We start from the raw sequence: 25636 nt of genomic DNA, 5'->3' as shown, positions 1-25636 counted from the left end.
ACTACACCCGAACTCTGGCTATTAGCAACAGGCATCTATAATGAACACTGATCAAAATACCCCTTGTTTCTCGTGAAAAACAACAATTGAATAGACTACAGTGGACTTTATGCTGTCAGCATAAACAGCTGGCTACATTAAGAAGATTGATTGATCAGTTTTGGTGTCCATAATTCGTAAATATGGAAATTATTATTTTCAATCATATGTTATGGTACGATGTTAAAATGTTTAATGTACTATATTTTAATGTTTTTAATCCTTTTGTGTTTATTTAGAAGTTCTTGATGAATAATACCCACATATTGAATATAAACTATCCAAATTCTATATACCGGTAATGATACGAAAATACTAAGTGACATAGAAAATAAGAGAAGAGGCACAGCTAAATCAATCAAGGTGTCAAACAAGATTGTCCATTATTGTCAGCACTATTTAATATATAAACTGACTCACAAGACTGGCAAAGAAATATTACTGGTACATTTCGACTAAACATAAATGATGTGATGTAAATACTATGTTGTTTACTAATAATCAAATTATTATAGCAAAATAAAAAAATGAATTATAGATTACAGCTTATCATCTTCAAATATGGAGAAATACATATAATCTAAATGTTTTCAGCAATAAAACTAAAACAATGATATGTTTAGGATCTAACATACAATGCAAAATTATAATCGATGAAAAATCACAGAGCAGATATGTGGAACTATCCAATGAATACGTCTTAAGGGGGGACATACACTTTGGAAGATCACAAAATTGATTTTCAATTTTAAATTTTAAGATTTTCGTATCATTTATCTTAATGTTTTCGTTTTCCTTTCAAATTGTCACACAATTGTTTTTAATGATTATTCTTTATGAACTGATTAGTAGGCCGATCTATTCGAACCCTTATTTAGGGCGGCTTTTTTTTGTTAAATGAGTTAACAAAATTGACCAAGTTATGCATTAAAATGTCCTGCCATGCATACAAATACCTGCCAGCAATATGTATAGCTCATTTTCTCAAGCATACATCTTCGAGGTTAAAAAAAAATGGTTTTTCATTTTTATTATAGTATAATGTAATATAAACCTTTACCTTTATATTTGTTAAAACAATTTTAAGATATGCATAAATCGACCAAGTTACGCATTAAAACACAGTACCAGCCAACAATATGTAATTTTATAGCAAATTTTCTCAAAACCGCATTTTTCACAACTAATCACATATTCTACAATTTTTTTAAATAACTGCATTAATTGAACAAACTGTAGCTTAATCTTTAACCTATATTTAACAGAAATTACAAACAAAAACAATTTAAATGAAAAATTTATTAGAAATTTAAATATCTGAAAAAAAAAAAAAACTTCCTCTTGCAATGCAAATATTCTAACCATTGAGCCAGGATTTGTTAATATGAATGTTACCTTGATGGTAAAAAAAGAAGTACTAGAAATATTAAAAATCTTGGAAGTAATTTTTTCAAATAGAATTTTGGTACAAATCACAAATTGAAAATTTTGAAAATTCACAATTCCAAAAACATTTTATGTAAATAAATATATTTTTCTTTAGAGATAAGGGAAATTGTTGCATATTAAACACTTAACATTTAATCAAAATAGGGTTTAAGGATATGGAGGAATAAAATTTATAAAACATATATGGTACATATACATTTTTAAGTGTGAAAGGTATATGTAGCTCCTTAAAAACAAAACATTACAAGAAACTCGAATAAAATTTTACAAAACCCTAGCCATACCTGTAATAACTTATGGAGGTGAGAATTCGTCGCTAAACAGAACTGACAAAAGAAAAAAATAAACTCCAGGTAGTGAAATATATCTGCAATTGAGTATACTCCTGATGGCAGAATAACATTACAATAAAAAATACGATAAATACAGCAATAAAATTACAATAATTACAGCAATAAAATAACATAGATAAAATAAACGTAAAACTAATTCTACCTATAAATAAATAAATGAATGTAATAAACCTAGGACTAAAGACTATCCTATAAATAACGCCTACTATAAAGCATAACTAAGCAAAAGTAAACCTAACTTAAAAGTAAACCTATTTCTATTAAACCCAACTATTGTCAACTTAAGTAATTATAAGTCACCTTAATTAATTACATATCAACATAATTAATTACATGACACAACTTAGATAATTACACCACACCTATGTACATTACTATTAAATCTCAGCCTAATCTTTCCAACCTTTTCTTAAAATATGTATTGATTTTGAGAGGACCACCCTGAAAGATTGCAGCAGGTAAGCTGTTCCAATCTACTATTGTGCAGTTCACGTCTGTTCTTTTTTTTTTTCTTCATTTAAACTTCATAATATGATCACCAATTTCTTCAAAATATTGCTGGATTCATGTTTACGAACTATGTGAACGAATACAACATTAAAAATTTGGTACAACCATAATATTTAATGAATGGAAGATCATAAATCACCAAAATTGCTTCTCAACTATAAATCAGTATAATATGTTGTATATATAAACATTTTTTGCTAGTTGGGCTGCAGTTTCATTGTCATCAATGCCACAATATTATGGAATCCAACGAATCGCCACCTCTTTACCTTTCTTTTGAAGTCCAAGACTCATATTACAGTATTCCGTTGATTCAAAAGTGGTTTGAGTAGGAAATGATTAAATGGCTAATGTAAAGTCAGAAATGATCATGACTTCGGTAAATTGGTTAGTCCTGAACCTGGTTGTTTCTGAACCTGTGTGTTTACATTTAAGTTCAAACAGTGAATGTAGTCTCAAGCATGATTTACATGTGATGCTTTCATTCGTTTTGAATAAGCTTCCTTATTCACCAGCCAATTCGCTGGTAAAAACTTCTGAAGAAGCAGCTCTCTCGCTTCTTTTTTATATTTTTCATTTCAATTTGTTTGTTTATTTATTTATTTATTTTGCTGGTTTCTCATTTTGAATTCGCAGTGAATGAAATGCGCCAGCTGGCTAGTTGAACACGTTCAGCTTTATCGCTCCCTCAAATCAGTTGCTAGCTGATTTTACCAACAGTTCAGTGAATAAATTAGAGAGTGACTGGCGAATAGGTTTGCCTTCTGCATATGTGTGAGACGATCATGACACTCAAGACTGACTACTAATGCTGGCAACTTCCTACGTTTTACCAGCACAGTGTAAACGTCTATCAGCATGCAAATTTTTGAGCCAGATATTTGCCCCAGGAAAGCGTCAAGGTGGTAACAGAAGAAGCTAGCAAGTAGCATCAACAGCAGCATTAAGTACAATATGCAATAGTCACAGAATTGGAACTCATGGCAAAGTAACAACTAGAAATTCATTCAGTTACCATTAGAACAGGGACATCCATAAATAATGAACATTTGACATTTTCTGTGTTTCGGAACTACATCATAGCAGATAGGTAAAACTAGAGGGCTTGCCTACTCTGTTGGGTTCGTTACGCAGGCTAATCCGCATGACTGAGCAAAGGATTTAATTGGCTATTGTTTATACAGGGTGGAAGGGGACTGATGCACCAAAATTTAAGAGGTGATTCTACATGTTAAATATAACAAAACCTTTATTACATTTTTCCTTCGATGAAGCATTGTTAAGCAAGAAAAAAAGTCTTTGCCTAATGTTTGCAGCGCTCTATTGCGGTAAAGGCTTGAGGGAAATGGTTAATTGCTATACAACCAGATAGGTAAAAATAATCTGAATAGTTAGTGTCTTGAGTCTTTTTTTGCAAATTAAACTGTTTAGGCAAGAATTTAAATTGAATAATTGCAAAAATCGTTAAAATAAATCTTACAATGTAGCACATTGTTGAGTACGTGAGGCGGAATACAGCAGAGGGGGAGGGGAAGGTAATGGATAGGTGAGCGCTCTTGCTAGAGTTATTGCAGTAGCCGTGATGTTGACAAATACTTCACAGAAACATAACGATTTTCTCTAAAACAATTAATGTTAGAGAAAAAACTTATTTAGATTTTCAAATCTCTCCTCATGATCCATTAACAGTTTCATTTTGGTGCAGAGGTTACCATCCACCCTTTATACGAAACTAATAATTGCTAAAGTCAAATAAATACTACCTTCAATAAAATGTAAAATAGAATGAAAAATGTCATGTATAACAATAAAACTTAAGTTTATTTAGGACAAACAATCAGGTAAAACCTAGCAGAGTAAGTTGGAAATGGTGCATATTAGGGATGGAATTTGATACTCGCGATACCTAAAATACTCAGTAGTATCGAAGCATGTCTAATACATAGAAATAAGACCTCAATACCTTTTCGATACTTTTAATTTCTGTATTTCAAATAATATTCAATCCTAACTCCAAGAATTTCAGCACGTAGCGATCATTTTAAGATCCTCTCTCGAAAAAGCAAAAAATCACTGTACCTGGCACGCAAGTTCCCTCAATTAGTGACCAGAAAACAGAAACATACCTGTTTACTGTCCAATACAATGCATGTGTCGTCTCTACCCTTTTCCTATCGTCAGTCAGTTCAATTAGTGAATACTGAATAACAAAAACTGGTGGTGTGGGAAGAGTACCGACCTTTCAGCTTAAAGCTGTCAACTTGTCAAAACAGCTTGAGTTATATATAACTATATAAGCAATACCGTAAATATAAAAGATGAATAAACCGTAGATTCACGAACTAGTTACAATAGTTGTAATTTAAAACAAAAGCAGTGATGCAAGGGGATGAAAACGATGGTGTGAGAAGAGACTTACTATCTAGCTACCAACAATAACAGTTCTTGGGAGAAGAAGAAAAAAGGGTGCTATTCTTAATGTTTTCAAAATAATTAGAATTCACTACAAAAGATATACCATATTATACTTTTTCTAATCCTTCCCTCTCAGCTTCGAGATTTCTTTCAGCAGGTTATACAGTAGTGTTACTGTCAATACTGTAGTGTATAGTTCGTTTGTGTCTAACTATTCAACAACGTGTAGTACATTGTGTATCATCTGGAAAATTTACAAAGATGTTTTTAACAACTGAGTATCGAGTATCAGGTATCAGTGTCAAAATTTTGGTATCGGTATCAGGTATCGAGTATCGACAAAAAGCGGTATTGTCCCATCCCTAACGCATATATTAAATTAGTAAGGAGTATATAGTATTTTGCTTAGGAATTCCAAGGCAAAAATGCATTTAAAAAAACCAAGACGCTCACAGAAGAGTGATAAAAAAATTTGTTTCGTAAAGGTTATAGATTCGGTTCATATTTCTCAATACAAAGTATAATAGCATTCTTACATGAAAAAATATAAAATATTTTTTCACTTTTCAAATAAATAAGAATTTTTATCTGAAAATTATAGCAAACATTAAAACTAAAATAAATATTATTTCCTACCTGTAATTCGCCCCAATTTGTAACCAAAGTTGCTTTCCAGAGTTTGTCCTGTATAAGCTGCCATATGAGCTCCCAGGCCATGACCAATGAAGTGAATGAGATGAGGTTGGACTCCAATATCTTCCTGAAAGAACATATTTAAAAATATAAATATTTTAGAATAAATAAGATTATCAGAATTTCTAAACTTTGGATGCTGTAAGTGTTCATGTTTCTTTATTTAAAATACATTCTTAAAGTACAGTATAATGTATTTAGAGAGAGATGATATTATTATATTACGATAATGGAGTAATGGTGGAATAAAAAGGCACAGAAATCAAAATATTTGGAAAAAAATTTGCTCCAAAGACACTCATTCATTCATTCATTCATTCATTCATTCATAGTGTTCTGTCCAAGGGCAGGTCTTTCACTGCAAACCCAGCATTTTCCTATCTTCTATTTTCCGCCTTTCTCTTAGTCTGCATATATGATCCATGTACCTTAATGTTGTCTATCATCTGATATCTTCTTCTACCCCGAACTTTTCTTCTATTCGAAATTCCTTCCAGTGCATCCTTCAGTAGGCAGTTTCTTCTTAGCCAGTGAACCAGCCAATTTCTTTTTATCTTCCTGATCAGTTTCAGCATTATTCTTTCTTTATCCACTCTTTCTATCATAGCTTAATTTCTTATTCTGTCTGTCCATTTCAGGGCAGTTGAAGGAAAAGGTATAACTATGAATTATACCAACTTTTTAAAGCCCAAATGTTTGCAGAGAAATTAAAGCTAGGAGAGTCAGGTGTCTGGGCCATATTTGTAGGAAGGATGAAAATGATCCTTGCAAGAAATTGACTCTCACTATACCTTTTGGCACCAGAGAAGTAGGGAGACCTCAGCTAAGATGGCTGGATGAAGTGGGGAAGAATGTAATAGCAGCAGGTGTTAGAGGATGGAAAACAAAGGTGTTAGATCGAAGGACACAGAGAAGCATCGTTGGGGCGGTCAAGTCTGGAACCCAGTTGTAGAACCAAAGAAGAAGAAAAAGAAGTCTGTCCATTTCATATGCTAGTCGCAATGTCCTATTTTTGCCTATATAATGCCTCACTCCACACGAAGTACGGTACTTCACTAATCTCTTAGTTATTTTTCCGGAAGTTCACAGAGAATGCTCCTTTTTCTGTTAAAAGCTTCCTTCACCTTTTCATTCCTCCTTTTGACTTTCTAGTAGCAGCTCATGTTACTTATACGAGGCGTGTTCTTAAAGTAAGTTCCAAAAGGGTGTAGTAAGTAAACGGGAAGATATTTACAAACTATTTTTGTTGCATTGTATTCCCCACACTTCAATTACTTCTCAACATAATCTCCACCATTATTGAGGCATTTATCGAGTCGTGGCACAAGTCTTTCTATCCCCTCATTGTAGAATTCGCCCGCCTGCAATGCGAACCACTCCCGCACTGCTGTTTTCACTTCGTCGCCATCAAAACGTTGACCACAGAGGAACTTCTTGAGGTACAGGAAGAGATGAAAGTCACTCGGAGCCAAATCCGGGCTGTAGGGGGGATGGTCAATTTGTTCCCAGCCAAATTTCGAGATGAGATTTTGGGTGTCGTCACCATCAAAACATTGACCACCGAGGAACTTCTTGAGGTGCTGGAAGAGATGAAAGTCACTCGGAACCAAATCCGGGCTGTAGGAGGGATGGTCAATTTGTTCCTCTCCTCATGATTTTTTTCATCGACAGCACGCACCAAATTGTCATTGACCAAAGATGGCCGACCGGTATGCTGCTCGTCATGCACAGAGACGCGGCCCTCTTTGAACTTCCTAACCCATTTCCTGACCATTCCATCACTAATGGCATCATCACCATACACCTCAAAAAGTTGACGATGAATGGTTTGATGTTTCTCGCATTCAAGAAATGGATAACAGAGCGCATCTCACAGTCGGCGGGGTGCTCGATCACTTTAAACATTTCAACTGATCACAACTAACCACACACACGGACTGAAGCTCTGAAACTGCATGCACAGCTTGTCTGAAGATTGAAGAAGAAAATATGCATGCGCAAAATAACGATTGCAGCGATGTGATGGCTATAATTGAAAACGGAACTTACTTTAAGAACACGCCTCGTACATCCCAAATATTTTAAACTGTCCACTTGTTCCACTGCCTTATTTTGAATTCGAAAGTTTATCTTCTTTAGTTTTCTTCCAATAACCAGGGTCTTCGTTTTGTTTGCATTTATCTTCATTCCATAGTGCTGTCATTTAGCTCCAGTAGCATTTCCCTTAGTAATGTTTCCTCTTCTGCTAACAACGCCATATCATCAGCAAATCTTATGCACTTTATTCTTCTTCCTCCTACTGTTACCTCTACCATGTTCTGAAAACAGTTCTTCACTATATCCTCCAAGTAAATGTTGAAGAGGGTAGATGATAAAGGACATCCTTATCATACTCCTCTCCCTATTTCACTTCCTTCTGACATTTCTTCTCCTTTCTTTCACTCTTTCTATTCACTCCAATCATACTGACTTAAATTATCACTGTCTACATTGTTACTCCTTCCTTTAGACATGCATCCTGATAGTGCTGTATTTTCAAAATTGTCTCATAATAATCTCTTTCTATTATCTAGCATTATTTGAAATATATTAATATTCTATGTATTTTAGCTTAATTAGGCTACATAGTTTGTATTTCAGTGTTTAATTAATAGTTCATAGTATTTTGTTGTTTAATTCGTAAATAACTCTTGTATACCTGTAGCTCTTATCTAAATCAAATTGTTGAATTCTTTGTAAGTTCATACATATGTATGTATACCGTACTTTTTGCTGGTTGAGTGGAAGGCTTTACGGCCTTAACTCTGCCAGCTAAAATAAATTATTATTATTATTATTATTATTATTATTATTATTATTATTATTATTGAATAATTTCGAGGGAAAAATTGTTCCGGAGCCGGGTATCGAACCCGGGACCTTTGGTTTAACGTACCAACGCTCTACCACTGAGCTACTCGGGAACTCTAACCGACACCGATCCAATTTTTCCCTCTATATCCACAGACCTCAAAGTGGGCTGACAACCGTCAAGCAACCAACTTCGAGTGCACACTAACTCCGTGTGACTTAAATTGTGGCTTTCTGTTAACGAACAGTGACGTGTATTATGCAAATCAAGATTTCAGGTATAACTCCCTGTAAAGTTGATTTGAATAATTTCGAAGGAAAAATTGTTCCGGAGCCGGGTATCGAACCCGGGACCTTTGGTTTAACGTACCAACGCTCTACCACTGAGCTACTCGGGAACTCTAACCGACACCGATCCAATTTTTCCCTCTATATCCACAGACCTCAAAGTGGGCTGACAACCGTCAAGCAACCAACTTCGAGTGCACACTAACTCCGTGTGACTTAAATTGTGGCTTTCTGTTAACGAACAGTGACGTGTATTATGCAAATCAAGATTTCAGGTATAACTCCCTGTAAAGTTGATTTGAATAATTTCGAGGGAAAAATTGTTCCGGAGCCGGGTATCGAACCCAGGACCTTTGGTTTAACGTACCAACGCTCTACCACTGAGCTACTCGGGAACTCTAACCAACACCGATCCAATTTTTCCCTCTATATCCACAAACCTCAAAGTGAGCTGACAACAGTCAAGCAACCAACTTCGAGTGCACACTAACTCCGTGTGACTTAAATTGTGGCTGTTCGTTAACAGAAAACCACAATTTAAGTCACACGGAGTTAGTGTGCACTCGAAGTTGGTTGCTAGACGGTTGTCAGCCCACTTTGACGTCTGTGGATATAGAGGGAAGAATTGGATCGGTGTCGGTTAGAGTTCCCGAGTAGCTCAGTGGTAGAGCATTGGTACGTTAAACCAAAGGTCCCGGGTTCGATACCCGGCTCCGGAACAATTTTTCCCTCGAAATTATTCAAATCAACTTTACAGGGAGTTATACCTGAAATCTTGATTTGCATAATACACGTCACTGTTCGTTAACAGAAAGCCACAATTTAAGTCACATGGAGTTAGTGTGCACTCGAAGTTGGTTGCTTGACGGTTGTCAGCCCACTTTGAGGTCTGTGGATATAGAGGGAAAAATTGGATCGGTGTCAGATAGAGTTCCCGAGTAGCTCAGTGGTAGAGCGTTGGTACGTTAAACCAAAGGTCCCGGGTTCGATACCCGGCTCCGGAACAATTTTTCCCTCGAAATTATTCAAATCAACTTTACAGGGAGTTATACCTGAAATCTTGATTTGCATAATACACGTCACTGTTCGTTAACAGAAAGCCACAATTTAAGTCACACGGAGTTAGTGTGCACTCGAAGTTGGTTGCTTGACGGTTGTCAGCCCACTTTGAGGTCTGTGGATATAGAGGGAAAAATTGGATCGGTGTAGGTTAGAGTTCCCGAGTAGCTCAGTGGTAGAGCGTTGGTACGTTAAACCAAAGGTCCCGGGTTCGATACCCGGCTCCGGAACAATTTTTCCCTCGAAATTATTCAAATCGACTTTACAGGGAGTTATACCTGAAATCTTGATTTGCATAATACACGTCACTGTTCGTTAACAGAAAGCCACAATTTAAGTCACATGGCGTTAGTGTGCACTCGAAGTTGGTTGCTTGACGGTTGTCAGCCCACTTTGAGGTCTGTGGATATAGAGGGAAAAATTGGATCGGTGTCAGATAGAGTTCCCGAGTAGCTCAGTGGTAGAGCGTTGGTACGTTAAACCAAAGGTCCCGGGTTCGATACCCGGCTCCGGAACAATTTTTCCCTCGAAATTATTCAAATCAACTTTACAGGGAGTTATACCTGAAATCTTGATTTGCATAATACACGTCACTGTTCGTTAACAGAAAGCCACACTTTAAGTCACACGGAGTTAGTGTGCACTCGAAGTTGGTTGCTTGACGGTTGTCAGCCCACTTTGAGGTCTGTGGATATAGAGGGAAAAATTGGATCGGTGTAGGTTAGAGTTCCCGAGTAGCTCAGTGGTAGAGCGTTGGTACGTTAAACCAAAGGTCCCGGGTTCGATACCCGGCTCGGAACAATTTTTCCCTCGAAATTATTCAAATCGACTTTACAGGGAGTTATACCTGAAATCTTGATTTGCATAATACACGTCACTGTTCGTTAACAGAAAGCCACAATTTAAATCACACGGAGTTAGTATGCACTCGAAGTTGGTTGCTTGACGGTTGTCAGCCCACTTTGAGGTCTGTGGATATTGAGGGAAAAATTGGATCGGTGTCGGTTAGAGTTCCCGAGTAGCTCAGTGGTAGAGCATTGGTACGTTAAACCAAAGGTCCCGGGTTCGATACCCGGCTCCGGAACAATTTTTCCCTCGAAATTATTCAAATCAACTTTACAGGGAGTTATACCTGAAATCTTGATTTGCATAATACACGTCACTGTTCGTTAACAGAAAGCCACAATTTAAGTCACACGGAGTTAGTGTGCACTCGAAGTTGGTTGCTTGACGGTTGTCAGCCCACTTTGAGGTCTGTGGATATAGAGGGAAAAATTGGATCGGTGTCGGATAGAGTTCCCGAGTAGCTCAGTGGTAGAGCGTTGGTACGTTAAACCAAAGGTCCCGGGTTCGATACCCGGCTCCGGAACAATTTTTCCCTCGAAATTATTCAAATCAACTTTACAGGGAGTTATACCTGAAATCTTGATTTGCATAATACACGTCACTGTTCGTTAACAGAAAGCCACAATTTAAGTCACACGGAGTTAGTGTGCACTCGAAGTTGGTTGCTTGACGGTTGTCAGCCCACTTTGAGGTATGTGGATATAGAGGGAAAAATTGGATCGGTGTAGGTTAGAGTTCCCGAGTAGCTCAGTGGTAGAGCGTTGGTACGTTAAACCAAAGGTCCCGGGTTCGATACCCGGCTCGGAACAATTTTTCCCTCGAAATTATTCAAATCAACTTTACAGGGAGTTATACCTGAAATCTTGATTTGCATAATACACGTCACTGTTCGTTAACAGAAAGCCACAATTTAAATCACACGAAGTTAGTGTGCACTCGAAGTTGGTTGCTTGACGGTTGTCAGCCCACTTTGAGGTCTGTGGATATAGAGGGAAAAATTGGATCGGTGTCGGTTAGAGTTCCTGAGTAGCTCAGTGGTAGAGCGTTGGTACGTTAAACCAAAGGTCCCGGGTTCGATACCCGGCTCCGGAACAATTTTTCCCTCGAAATTATTCAAATCAACTTTACAGGGAGTTATACCTGAAATCTTGATTTGCATAATACACGTCACTGTTCGTTAACAGAAAGCCACAATTTAAGTCACACGGAGTTAGTGTGCACTCGAAGTTGGTTGCTTGACGGTTGTCAGCCCACTTTGAGGTCTGTGGATATAGAGGGAAAAATTGGATCGGTGTCGGTTAGAGTTCCCGAGTAGCTCCGTGGTAGAGCGTTGGTACGTTAAACCAAAGGTCCCGGGTTCGATACCCGGCTCCGGAACAATTTTTCCCTCGAAATTATTCAAATCAACTTTATAAGGAGTTATACCTGAAATCTTGATTTGCATTATTATTATTATTATTATTATTATTATTATTATTCTCACGTTGACTCATTTCCTATAAAAGTTACTGAACAGGCCCCTCTTTTTCCAATCCACATCTATTTTCTTCAGGATCCCCATAAACTTATTTCAATTCGCTCTGTCAAAAGCTTTTTCCAGGTTCACAAGTACTACATACACTTTTTTATTTTTCTCTAGGTATCTTTTGCCGATTGTTTGCAAGAGTCCAATTGCATCTCTCATACCTTTAGTTTGCTGAAGCAAAATTGTTCTTCTTCCAACTCTCCTTCCATCTTAGAATACAAACGTCGATTCAGTATCCAAAGCCACTTTGTACACGAAAATCTTAAGATCTGCCTGAACTCCGAACAGTTTGATGAAAAGTCGTCAGCTGACTGGGTTACGATTATGTCAAAATATTTTGGGAGTAGAAAAAATAGATATACGGTACAAATAATAAAAAAAACGAAACACGAAATTATTGTTGTCCCTATATAACATATGAGAATGGAATATAGATGAAAACAAAAGGTCATAATAACATATGCAGCCATTTGATTGAATGTTAGAAAGGTATTACATTTGATGTAGTAGCTAAAAATGGATAAACCCATGTGACTGATTAGGATTTAGCCATTTATAATAATCTCAATGAATTGGATATCTTTCGTACCCTTTTTTATTCATCTGAAGACAACGGTAAATTCAATGTTCAAAATGTTGTTTCAGTACATTTCAGTAGCAATGGAAAAAGTCAAAGTTCTGAATGTAATAGGTGATGTTAATGGAAATATCAGAAGGTTCTACTGGTACATGGAATTGTACAGGGAATCTCTAAAGTGATGCATTGCATGAAGGCTATGCTGAACTAGGGTTGATTCACTTGCTATCGCAGGTGGTGGTTGGGAGGGGAATGGCGGACAGTTAGTCGGTTGCACAAGCTATTGTAGTCTTATTGTCATACTGTAAATGTATGAATATATACAGTTTGAAGCAGGGATGGGCAGGTCCTCTCTCGATATGTGAACTCTACCCCTCCTATTAACCCTTACCTAACTGAACACAGGTGCTTGTCCTTCAGTTGGGATGAGCAGTTGAATGGTGGAAGGCAAGCAGCACTGATACTAATTCTCGCTGTGTGAGTAATTAAAAGTAGCATACTAGGTATTATAAAATATGCATGCAGTGTTATTCCAATAGTGAATGGGAGCAGAAATATTTTTATGCTAAGTGAAGGGAAAGCACAATGATTAATATGTCCAGCCCAGATTGGATATATAGCACCAGAGAGTTTATGTTCATTATAATCATCTTGATGTGCTTTTTGAGAAGCTCTTTCTAAAACAAAATGTAGATCTATTATATATCGAATCTGGGTTAGCCTTATTAATTCTTCCCTTCACTTATAAAAAAATTATCTTTCCATTCAATATTGGAATAATGCTATGTGCACATTTTCAAAAACTTAGTACCGGTATGCCACTGGTAACCACAAACACAGGGAGAACTCGTATGGTGCGGCTTACCTTCCATCATTCAATTGCTCACCAACAACTGAAGGACAAGCACCTGTTCTGTTAAGGGTTAATGGAAGAGGTAGGGTTCGCTCACCAAAAGAGGAAATGCCCATCCCTGGTTTTCAGCAAATTGTGTTTCTTGCGAAGAAGTATTACAGATACCGTTCCATACAAAAGTGTCGTTTGTTTCAACATGAGTTACTAAAAGAATCACAATCCGTGGATTAGTGGAGAAGTCTGAATAGAAACAGGCTCCATTCTGAATAAAAGAAAATCTGATAGTCATCGTGTTCCAACTGAAGAGAAGTTAGATAAAATAGGTGCGAGGCTCGGATAGATGCTGTGAAATCTTTAAAAACGTCTAATTTAGGAAACCAGGGTATCCAAATCGTCAGCAGCGAGAGTAACCAAGAAACTTCATTTACAACCACATAAAACACACGTGACCCATAAATTAAGTGCATATAAGTTATTGTAATTGGTTTCTCCAGCCGGTGATGATGGTGGAATGAATGAATGACTTCAACGAACAAAATTTGATAACACAATCTCAAGGGAAAAAATGGAACTCTTTGCATCATAATCCACAGTTAATTCCCGATTTACCACGAAAATCGTCTGTGGCTGCATTTAGATTGGCAACAGGCCATGACTGATGGCCAAACACCTGCATAGAATTGGAATATATCAGTCCCCTAACTGCCCATTGTGCAACTCAAACCAAGAAATGGATTCGGAACACCTCAAAATCTGTGCTTCAGTGGCTGACCATGATAATATCTTTGAAAAATGTTGGAGTGCAAGAGGTCAAATGACTTTACCGTCAAATGCCTGGCATTATAAAACAACAACATGAATGAATGAATAAGTGAATAAATAAATACATCTGTTTTTTTTTCCTTGCTGTAGTTATGAGACAGGGTAGAGAGTTTGCTTCGGTTGAGGCAGAGTGCATTCATTAATTATCGCGCAAACTTAGAGACACACTGTATTTGTGTGGGAGTACTGTATCAATACTTACAATAATACTGTTTATCAGGTATGCCGTCATGTCTCCAAGCAGCCTAATGTTGGCTACTGCTTGTGGATAAGGAGGGCCGCAACCACTACTCCAGTCCACAACTATAACACTGGAATCTGACAGTTTCAACAGCTCTCTTGTCATTTCCTACAATAAAAAGGAAAAGATCAGCATAAAATTCCATACACATGTAGCTTTCCACTCGCTATTTTACATAATTATACTAAGAAATTAAATTAAAACACAGCTGTTTCTTATCAAAGGCTAAGAAATGATACCTCGTATCTACAAAAATGGTCATTTAGTTTAACTACATTATTTTTTAGATTAATTACTCTATTATTATGGTCATAAAATTGGACAGTTAACTAATATTTTGTCCTCGAAACATATATTAAAAAATGTGTCTATTAAAAAAAAAAATTAATTTTAAAACAGTTTGTTTATTCACCTGCAAATTTACAGATATAAGGTATCGCTTCCTAGCCATTGTTATGCTGTTGAAGAATTCACCTCGTTACATTGCAAAGGGGCTTCATTTTAAGCATTTCATTCTATTGACGCCAAAATACCTCGTCTTTTATGGAAAATTAGGATATTGTCTTTCATAACATAATTATTATTACTGGTACCTATTCTGTTCTAGACCAATGTTCTGAGATTACTTACTTACAAATGGCTTTTAGAGAACCCGGAGGTTCACTGCCACCCTCACAAAAGTCCGCCATTGGTCCCTACCCTCAGGTCTCCCAACTAACACACTATACGCATTTCTGGATTCACCCATACGTGCTACATGCCCTGCCCATCACAAACGTCTGAATTTAATGTTCCTAATTATGTTAGGTGACGAACCAAAGAATCAGTCCCATTCTGAGGCTTATGTTGGGGTTTTTAGCCCTTCGCCTAACCCCAAGCTAGAGGACTACCCCTTATCGCCTGTCTGCGACTGCTTATTCAATATATTCGCAGCTACCCTCCATATCTGGAGGCCATCTCCTCTATCCACAACATATTCTGAGATTTCAAAAAGAAATTATGACTCTCTCATGTATATTCAATTAAAGACAGAAATATTATCATGTTTGCAGTTCACCGCTGTGGAGTAATGGTTAGCATGTCAGACCATGAAACGAGTGGGCTCAGGTTCAAATTCTGTTTGGGGGCAAGTTACTTGGTTCAGATTTTTTCTGGAGTTGTCTCTGAACCCCTTAAAAAGCTTGACTATCTCGAAAGCATGACAATATTTTAAATTCTATTTCTCTCACACACATCTAAGACATAAAATATATTTCGGATTTACGTTCAAGTTCCCATATAAAAATAAAGTAATATGTTCATCCTTGGATTGGGAAGGAAAGAAAACAAATTTGAGGTGCTATAAACTTTGATACAGTAAAAAGGGTAAGATGTAAGACTGGAGAATACTAGGTTTGCAGTAAAAAGACCTGCCACTAGGCAGAAAACTATGAATTATATATATATATAATTCATATATATATATATATATATATATATATATATATATCGTTTTATAAATAAATATGTCTGAGTATCCATTTACCTAACCACAACTTCCATTCCTATTATCCCTACTTCCTGTAACTTTGCAGACCTTTAAGGTAGTTTTTATGATAATTATAGTTCATTGGGTTATTTTACGACACTGTATCAACATCTAGGTTATTTAGCGTCTGAATGAAATGAAGATGATAATGCCGGTGAAATGAGTCCGGGGTCCAGCACCGAAAGTTATCCAGCATTTGCTCGTATTGGGTTGAGGGAAAACCCCAGAAAAAACCTCAACCAGGTAACTTTCCCCGACCGGGATTCGAACCCGGGTCACCTGGTTTCGCAGCCAAACAATTATAGTTCAAAGAACTTTTTTCAGCAAGTATTACCACCACCAAAGTACTACAAAGTTATAAACAATAATAAAGGACAAGTTACTCTACGTTAGTTGTGTAAGGTACAGACTTTTTCTGAAGTCATATTGATCCTCCAAGTTATTTTCAATGCTCTGTGTGTGCTCGGACAATATTTTCTTGTAAGATGTTTTGGATACAATCCTGAAAAATCATTTTATAGGACAGCCAAGAGTAGAACGTGGGCTGCAGTTATCCCAAAGGAAATAATAATAATAATAATAATAATAATAATAATAATAATAATAATAATAATAATAATAATAATAATGATAATAATGATAATATTTATTAGAAGTCAAAAGACTTGTATACAGTACAAGTTTCTGACATTGTCAAAATTTTAAAATTAAATGTTAATAGTTTGAAATTATACAACAAATTGAAAATAACTGTGATTACACTGATCTAAAAGTAGATTGAAATTATACAAAAAATAGTGAACAACTAAAATTACTATAAACTACTTCTAGTGAAATTATGCAGAAACATTTGGAATAACACAGACTACTATGAACTAAACTGAAATTATACTGGTACATAATAGCTAAAGCAATGTCAATGTTCAAGCTAATCTTACAAATTGAATATTCTATTTAAATAACATTTGTATTACAAGTTAATGAGAGACAGTAATGCTGCAGAAAACATAGTTATGTAATTTAAAATTATTTAATATAATTAATAATTTACAATTAATTTAAACATTGTATGATTTAATAATACATTTACCTGTCAGACTGATTTAGATAGATAGTTCTTAGGTAACAATTATTCTCATACACCCTTGTTACGTCTTTTTAACTACATCATTTTCACTGTTTTCGCACTAAAATATAATGTTGGGATCATTCTAATAAAAAATAAGTTTGATATGTGATGTTTACTGTAAGATGTTTTCCAGCCTCTGCAGATATGATATAGCCTAATACAACATTCCCTGTATCTGTACGAAAAATTTCATTTCAATTGTGGAAACACACTGAAGATGAATTATATCTTTGGTATTAAGAAAATACCTATTGAAAATGATGACCAGCTACATGAATTTTGTCGTAAACAGAAATTAGTTGCAAATTTTATCTGTAGCTCTCTTATTCAGAGAGTGCACAATGATCCTCCTTGTAATCCCTACAACTCGGCAACCAGGGATTTTCGGACACATGTTCATATAACCTTTTTTTTCTTCTCTATATATGAGGAATCCATACCTGAAGTTTGGCCCACTATTTTCGTTACACCCTGTATATAATCGTGCAGTAAAATCGAAATGTGGACCTTTGTGAGATATTCCATGCCACCCATAAATGAAGCTTTCTGACTCATCTCGATGGCTCAGAAGGAAGTGAGTTCAAGTAATTTTTTTTATTTCCTGAATAACGTTGAAATAGTGTTTTACAGAGTTTTGGGACTGATGTTTCAGTTTTTTTTAACAAAAAGTGAAATAATTACTGCCCAACTCCTATCAGTTATTATTGTTATTTTTAGCAAACAATGTTACTGTACTTCTTATTCAATGATGAAGAAAAACAATACAGTACAAGGATAGACCTACAGAATAAAATGCTGTGTTGAATTCCAAATCAGATCGACATATTTCTTTGCATAAGATTCTAAGCACAATGAAATGACATAACATCTCGCTTATTAACGTTACATATTACTTGAAATCTTAATTAAGCTTAGGAAAAAAGATCAACAGCTTAACTTTCATCTGATATACTTCTGAACTCACCTTTATCCATTCCTTGTTGCTATATTCCATAAACCCATGACTGATGATGTAAAATCTATGATATGATGCCATGGAGGTTTGAAGAAGTGAATCTTTATTCAGGATATCTAGTAACTGGAACATTTATTATGACAACATTTTATGAGAGTCTTAATTTAAATGCCTGTTAACTCCTCCACTATTTTAAGCATGTGTATTAATATCAATATTTGATGTAAGATATTACGACTTACATAGTTATATACACATAAACACAGTACAGTACAACCTTGATTATTGCTTTAAGTACCTTAGAACAACAATAACAAATATAAATGACACTCGAGAGGAAATTAAACGCTGAATAAGTATGGGAAATGCCTGTTATTAATCAGTTAAGAAGCTTGAGTCATCCAATCTGTTCTCAAAAAAGTGAAAGTTACAATTTATAAAACATTTATATTACCAGTTATCTGGTAGGTATGGCTGTGAAACTTGGACTCTCACTTTGAGAGATGAACAGAGGTTAAGAGTGTTCGAGAATAAGGTGCTTAGGAAAATATTTGGGGTTAAGCGGGATGAATATAGAGAACAGTTAATAGAAAAAAACCGATAATCTACATTATAAATTTTAATACGTTTAGTGCAATTTAAGATGGGTACTTTAAAAAGTTATTTACTTTTTTTTTGTACTTTCCTACAACTAATTTCTTTTTTATATCCACTTTAGGCTTCCTAATTAATAAGAAATATTGGAACAAAGAAGTGCGAAATGAAATTTTTATGATAGTCTGAAAGATAATAAAAGGTTAAAAATGTTATGTGGATAATGAATGTAGAGGAAGATATGAAGAAGTTATAAATTAAAAAATATATATATTATAATGGTACAGGCATGTTAAAAGGATGAAGATGGAAAAATACCAAAGATAATCATGTGATGGGAATCAGATGGAAGGAATAGAAAAGGAAGACCAAATGAAAATTGGATGGACGGAGTGAGAATAAATATGGAACTGAAAGGACTACAAGATCCAGATACATTACATTGAGAACAATGGAGGAAAAAATTTAATGAAGAGCATGATAATTTTTATGTATTATACCTTGTTTGACTGAGGAAAGCTACAGGATATAACAACAACAACAATAATAATAATAATAATAATAATAATAATAATAATAATAATAATAATAATAATAATAATAATAATAAATATGTAATCAGCCCAAGCGAGATTCGAACTCACGCCTATGGATCACCAGTCACGCTCATTATCCCTTAGTTATACTGATGGCCGAGAAGTCTAGTTTTATTGTAACCAGTGACGCACGCAGAATTTTGTCGAGGGGGTGATTATTAAAATTGTTTACAATTTACATTATAGGTATTTAACATTTTATGTATTACTGGTATTATTATTATTATTATTATTATTATTATTATTATTATTATTATCATCATCATCATCATCATCATCAGCTGAGTTTTCACAGGGGGATGTGAAGCTAGTTCTGGGAGCAACATTCGTGACAACATTGTCACGCTGCAGCAGCGAAGAAACATTTACAAATATGAAATTTTCACTAACCTCGCGAGAATCACTACGTAACTTTTTGCTAAAAATGATAAAATTGAGCTTTGCGGTCACTTAGACATATCAAAGAACCCAAAACGATAATATGAAGTTTATATTAAAAATATGAACTGTCAAAACCACAAAACATTAAATGAATATTTCACAATAAAGTCAGAACTCAAACTAACGAACTGCTCTTAAATGAGTTTAAAATCGACAATGCACAATATTTAACAACATCTACACTTCAAAATTGTCGAAACAACCTTTTCAATATGTTTCAAAATAAGTTAAATTTCATAATGTGTCACCTTCATTGTGCCAAGGTTGGTACTCGACAGTAGGTATAATTTTGCACAGAGCCCACCAGAACACAATGAAATATGTATATACTAAAAGATACTTTATTACTACAAAACATAGATGTAATAACATGTTCGGTACTGTATATGTTGCAATTTATGTTCTTACAAAAATAATCCAAGACTTTATTATAATAGTAGCCTACATATATCTGTTACGCATTCAAAAGATAAAATACATCATTATCACTAGAGGGCGGATCAGTGTGCAGTTAGAACACGAAACAGCTTAGACGTGACGTGAGCAATAGCAACACAGTCCATGCATACGACACTAGCAGTAGCAACACAGTCCATGCATACGAGCGAGCAGTAGCAACACAGTCCATGCATATGACGCAAGCAGTAGCAACAGTCCATGCATATGACGCAAGCAGTAGCAACACAGTCCATGCATACGACGCGAGCAGTAGCAACACAGTCCATGCATATGACGCGAGCAGTAGTAACACAGCCCATGCATATGACACGAGCAGTAGCAACACAGTTCATGCATACGTCGCGAGCAGTAGCAACACAGTCCATGCATATGACGTGAGCAGTAGCAACACAGTTCATGCATACGACACGAGCAATAGCAACACAGTTCATGCATACGACACGAGCAGTAGTAACACAGTTCATGCATACATCGCGAGCAGTAGCAACACAGTCCATGTATACGACGCGAGCAGTAGCAACACAGTTCATGCATACGACGCGAGCAATAGTAACACAGTTCATGCATACGACGCAAGCAGTAGCAACACAGTCCATGCATACGACGCGAGCAGTAGCAACACAGTTCATGCATACGATGCGAGCAGTAGCAACACAGTCCATGCATACAAAGCGAGCAGTAGCAACACAGTCCATGCATACGACGCAAGCAGTAGCAACACAGTCCATGCATACGACGCAAGCAGTAGCAACACAGTTCATGCATACGACGCGAGCAGTAGTAACACAGTCCATGCTTACGATGCGAGCAGTAGCAACACAGTTCATGCATACGACGCGAGCAGTAGCAACACAGTCCATGCATACGATGCGAGCAGTAGCAACACAGTTCATGCATATGACGCAAGCAGTAGCAACACAGTCCATGCATACGACGCGAGCAGTAGCAACACAGTCCATGCATACGACGCGAGCAGTAGTAACACAGTTCATGCATACGACGCGAGCAGTAGCAATACAATCCATGCATACTAAACTTCAGGGTCAACGCAAACAGATCTGCCCTCTAATTATCACTATATTATATGTTTTAATACAGGGATGAATATTTAAAAAAAAAAAAAAAGGTAAACATTCCTTTTAATTTAGGAATTTAAGATAACGCAAGTCCTTTGGGTAGACCAAGATATCATTGGAGATACAAAGTACTACAGAGACCTTCAGCAATTCAGAAAAATAAGATATGACACTGAATAGACAGACGAGCAAGGAAGGCACTTGTGGGCGAGGCCATGGCTGTAATTGTAATACCTATTGTAACAATAATGAATTATGTAACATATCATAAATAATTTCTTTAACATCAATTACCACTTAAAATATCTAAGCGTACCTGACAATTATTTTTATTATTTCTTGTGAAGAGGCAGTATTTAGGATTCAGCACCTCTGGTGACTGTGGCGTGAAGCTCACTGGTCGCAGAATTTCATCACTCCATGGGTAAGACATCTTATAACATCCAAATGGTTCATAGCAATATTCTTTTGTACCTAGTAAAAAATAATTCTTACTTAGATGTACATTAAAAATTACACTTTCTTTAACTAATTTTCACCCAATCTGAACTGTACCGGTACCTTCAATGTGTATTTTATATAAAGAAAAACATTAATTAGTATAAAATAAAGTTCATATGAAAAAATTGAGATTAACTGTCTAATAACTAGGAATGGAATGAATTTACTAATTACAATCACAACAGAAGCGTCTGTAATGAAATGTAACTATTATTTTCAAATTTGATACTTAATTTTAAGGTATTCCAGTAAAAGTAATATACATTTTTTTTAACACAGTAATTTTTACTTATCTCGAATTTTTAATTAATTTAAAATCACTTTCAGATGTTGAAATTTAAGCTTATGATGACAATAACAGGCAATATTCTTTCTTTTTCCCCTCTTTGCTTTCAACATAGATGACAACTACACCTTTATGATTTTTAAAATTTACTAAATTATGTTTTTGTCCTACCCTCTTGAAAAAAACCATTTACGAAATTAGTGTGTGAAATATTCCTGCACGATGCTGCATTGAATGTGCTATAACAGTTTTTAAATATTCTGTGTTATTGAAGAAAAATGTTAATTATTATAAATAAAATTTCTACTCCATAACGCAGTAAGAGTGTGTCTGAGAAGTCAATTTGTAGCTCTAGGTGCTTTTGAAATTTTTTTAAACTACAGTATGACAAGAAATTAATTCAAAAAGAATTTTCTGTGATTTTGATTAACCAAATTTCATCAAGGAAAAAATCACAAAGTGACAGATTTATTTGAAACATGTTTGTGAAATAGAGCAAACTTGTCATTAACACCATAATAGTTTTGTTCTCATACATCATTGTAACCATTTTAAGTGCATTCATGTGAGGAAAAGCTACCTAAAGAATCTAATGCTTTCCTTTTGCATCTCAACTCATTGATATAATTTCCATAAAGTTCATTTTCATAAAATCTTAGTATTTTATAATTTTCAGTGGTAAAAAAGAAGCCAAAATTATTATGTCTGACTGAAGTCGTCGTTATTTAATACTTATGGACTTCAGTTTCAATATCATATATTCTATAAAAATTCTTCTATACTTCATGTCATACTGGTACACCATTTGACATCTGTTTATAGTTGTAGGCCTATATTCAAACATTTTAAGAGTGGTGGGTGTAGGCCTATGAGTTTCTGAGGGAGAAAAAAAAAAAAACAAATTTTCTGATTTTTATTACGATAGAGCAGAAAAATAAAAGCTAAGTTTGTTAACAGATATGTCATTTTTGAACATAAAAGTAACAAAATGGCTGACAAACAACATGAACACTTTGGGGTAATCAGTTAACATAAGCTCTAAAATTTTATGATTGGATAATTCGTAACATGGACGTCAACAATTGAAGCCACTGAACTGATAATACTGACAAATTACTTTTACTGAAGTCATAAATGAATATGAGTGTGTGTGTGTTTGTAGTGGAGGGGACTAGTAGTGTCAACATTTGCACACAAAACAAAATGGCGAACAAGAAAACCGATCATTTTGAGGTCGTTTCAATACTGATTGTGCTATTTTATGGAATAACTGAATAACTTAAAAATATAGAGGGTGATTTAAACTCCCACACTGAGTGATACTATGCAATATTTTCTAGTGGCATGGGGAAATGCTATGAAAATGCATGGGGGGCATGGATATAGAACTCTATGCTTCCATGACCTTCCACTAGAATGAGGTGGTGTGTTCTGCACCACGTTCTGACTCACAGTATATACTGTGTCCAGTACTCAAGTTGACAGGAGTGGACTCTGGAGCCATTTTGGCAACAAGAAAAATTCAGCCATCACTCAGTATCGAACCTGGGACTTTCCAATCTGTAGCATTGAACTGCCCGACGAAATTCCAGTATATCATGCACACAATTCACTAACTGAAAAGTTATACAATTAAAATTAATATGCTAATACACTGCTTTTGCCATGTAAAAAGTCTTCTCTCCCTCACTTTGTTACATTATATTAGATCTTCATGATTCTAGAATACAAAATAAGTAAACTTGACGAAATTCTGAAGAAAAGAGTGAAAACTAAAATCTTACAGAGCCTATTATAATCCATATAACATTTAAGAAATATACATAGTATGGTACCGATAACTTATCTGATAATTTATAATTTTAAATATATGTAACTTACTGGTGACGTTCATATCTGACTGGATTGCATTTTCTGTGTTTTGCAGATTCTTGTTGAGTAAAATAAGCATTGTTTGTAGCAAGAAACTATTTGTTGTGTTCAACATGATTGATTCAGGTTCTGAATGAACTTCTCAATATCACTGAATGTACTGACAAATCATCAAAATTCACAATATATCTAAACTTCAAAAAGTCATAAAGTATACACTATCACACCAAATATACGAGTAATTCAAATAAAAAATGAAATAAATATATCACTACTAAGCAATTTAACACAAACACATCTGCATGTATTATAGGTTCTCATCAATCTTGGTGACAGCTACAAACATCATGTTTATCTTGCACACGAATATTTTTTCTTGATAGCACTATTTGAATCACACCAATACAAGCAATGACTCAAATATACGTATGCAAGCTAGAATATCACGTCACTTCAGATGATGTCAAAGATTAGTAACAAGTCCTTGCATTGTACCCTTCAGCAAGGCCTCTACCCTATCACTTCGATATACTTGATGAAAGTAAATTAAGTTCTAAAACATACTTAACCAAATGACATAGAGAGAATGGACTATAGTTGTCCAGTTTTATCAACATATATTAATTTGTCTTCCTACCCCTACCACCAGACTAAAGACCATATTACACTATCTTATCATAAATAAACTTTACTCACTATTAAATTGTCACTATTCGTGGGTATTCTTTTGTATTATCTTTAGCTATATAAAAATTGAGACTAAATAATAAACAAATATGTCAATTCATGTCTTTGATTTCATCACTATTAATTTCATACAAAGGTCAACTAACAGCTTTTTATGCCGAGCATCAGGCTTAGGAAGTACACGTTTGTGAAAAGCTTTAAAAATGTATGAAAGTAGTAAATCAATATGGTTATAATTAGGGCATACTGACGTCTTCCTGGACCCAAACAGATGTTCAATTTTCATTTCATATTAAAACCAATAAAATTTATAATGCGTAACTGTCACCAATATTATAAAATTTCTCCTGATGCATTTTAAATGGCTATGTTTCTTCTTCTTCAGTTCATTTACTACTTTCTTTTATTTCTCTCTCTTTTTTTTTTACGAACTCAAATATTCCAATATACCAGACAGAAAATAATGAAGTCACAAATTATGTACAAGTGTCAGCGTTATTTTTATTTCTATGAAAATATAGACTAATAAATTTACATTGATATTTCATAAGTCTTTACTGGTTTTAAAAGTTTAATAAAATGAATAAGTGTTACTTTTAATTTGCAAACACACAACAGTTTTTGAGCTTCATAACGATGTTTAGAACGGACTTTTCTCATTCCCTTCCCTCCAAGCTTGTAACATTGTTCCCTGCCTAATTTACAGTTCATAAAAAAAAATATCTCGAACAGATACAGCATAATAATAAATGATATCTCTAAGGCATGCAGCCAATAACCTAAGGTCCAAAGGTTAAACTCTGGACTTCGGAACAGACTTACATTACAATGTTCTTCTTTCAAACCTCTGCACCCATACTGCAAACAAACACTGTTTCTTCTTTGAGATTAATTTCGTGATACTATAATCCCAACTGACAATATATAGAAATCCTTTAACACGTCAAATCTTAAATCCTGGAAACAAATATTTTAATTTTAATACTCTACAT

The 25636-nt window shown here is 35.1% G+C and overlaps 1 protein-coding gene across 1 annotated transcript in view; it reads right to left on the bottom strand.

Annotated features, from left to right (window-relative positions):
• LOC138694687 (pancreatic lipase-related protein 2-like) overlaps positions 1–24566 on the bottom strand; it is a 51710-nt gene extending 27144 nt beyond the window's left edge. The window contains exons 1-5 of the mRNA XM_069818668.1: positions 23967–24566; positions 21615–21772; positions 18142–18255; positions 14482–14628; positions 5403–5526 (exon numbers count right to left, since the gene is read on the bottom strand). Coding sequence (XP_069674769.1) covers positions 5403–5526; positions 14482–14628; positions 18142–18255; positions 21615–21772; positions 23967–24072 — 649 coding nt within the window. The 5' untranslated portion in view covers positions 24073–24566. The remainder of the gene's footprint in view (positions 1–5402; positions 5527–14481; positions 14629–18141; positions 18256–21614; positions 21773–23966) is intronic.
• Between the last annotated feature and the right edge of the window lie 1070 nt (positions 24567–25636).

This window comes from Periplaneta americana, chromosome 2 (assembly GCF_040183065.1).
Source record: "Periplaneta americana isolate PAMFEO1 chromosome 2, P.americana_PAMFEO1_priV1, whole genome shotgun sequence".
Lineage (NCBI taxonomy): Eukaryota > Metazoa > Arthropoda > Insecta > Blattodea > Blattidae > Periplaneta > Periplaneta americana.
The sequence above is the reverse complement of the archived record's forward strand: the minus strand, read 5'-3'. Positions and strand labels throughout refer to the sequence as shown.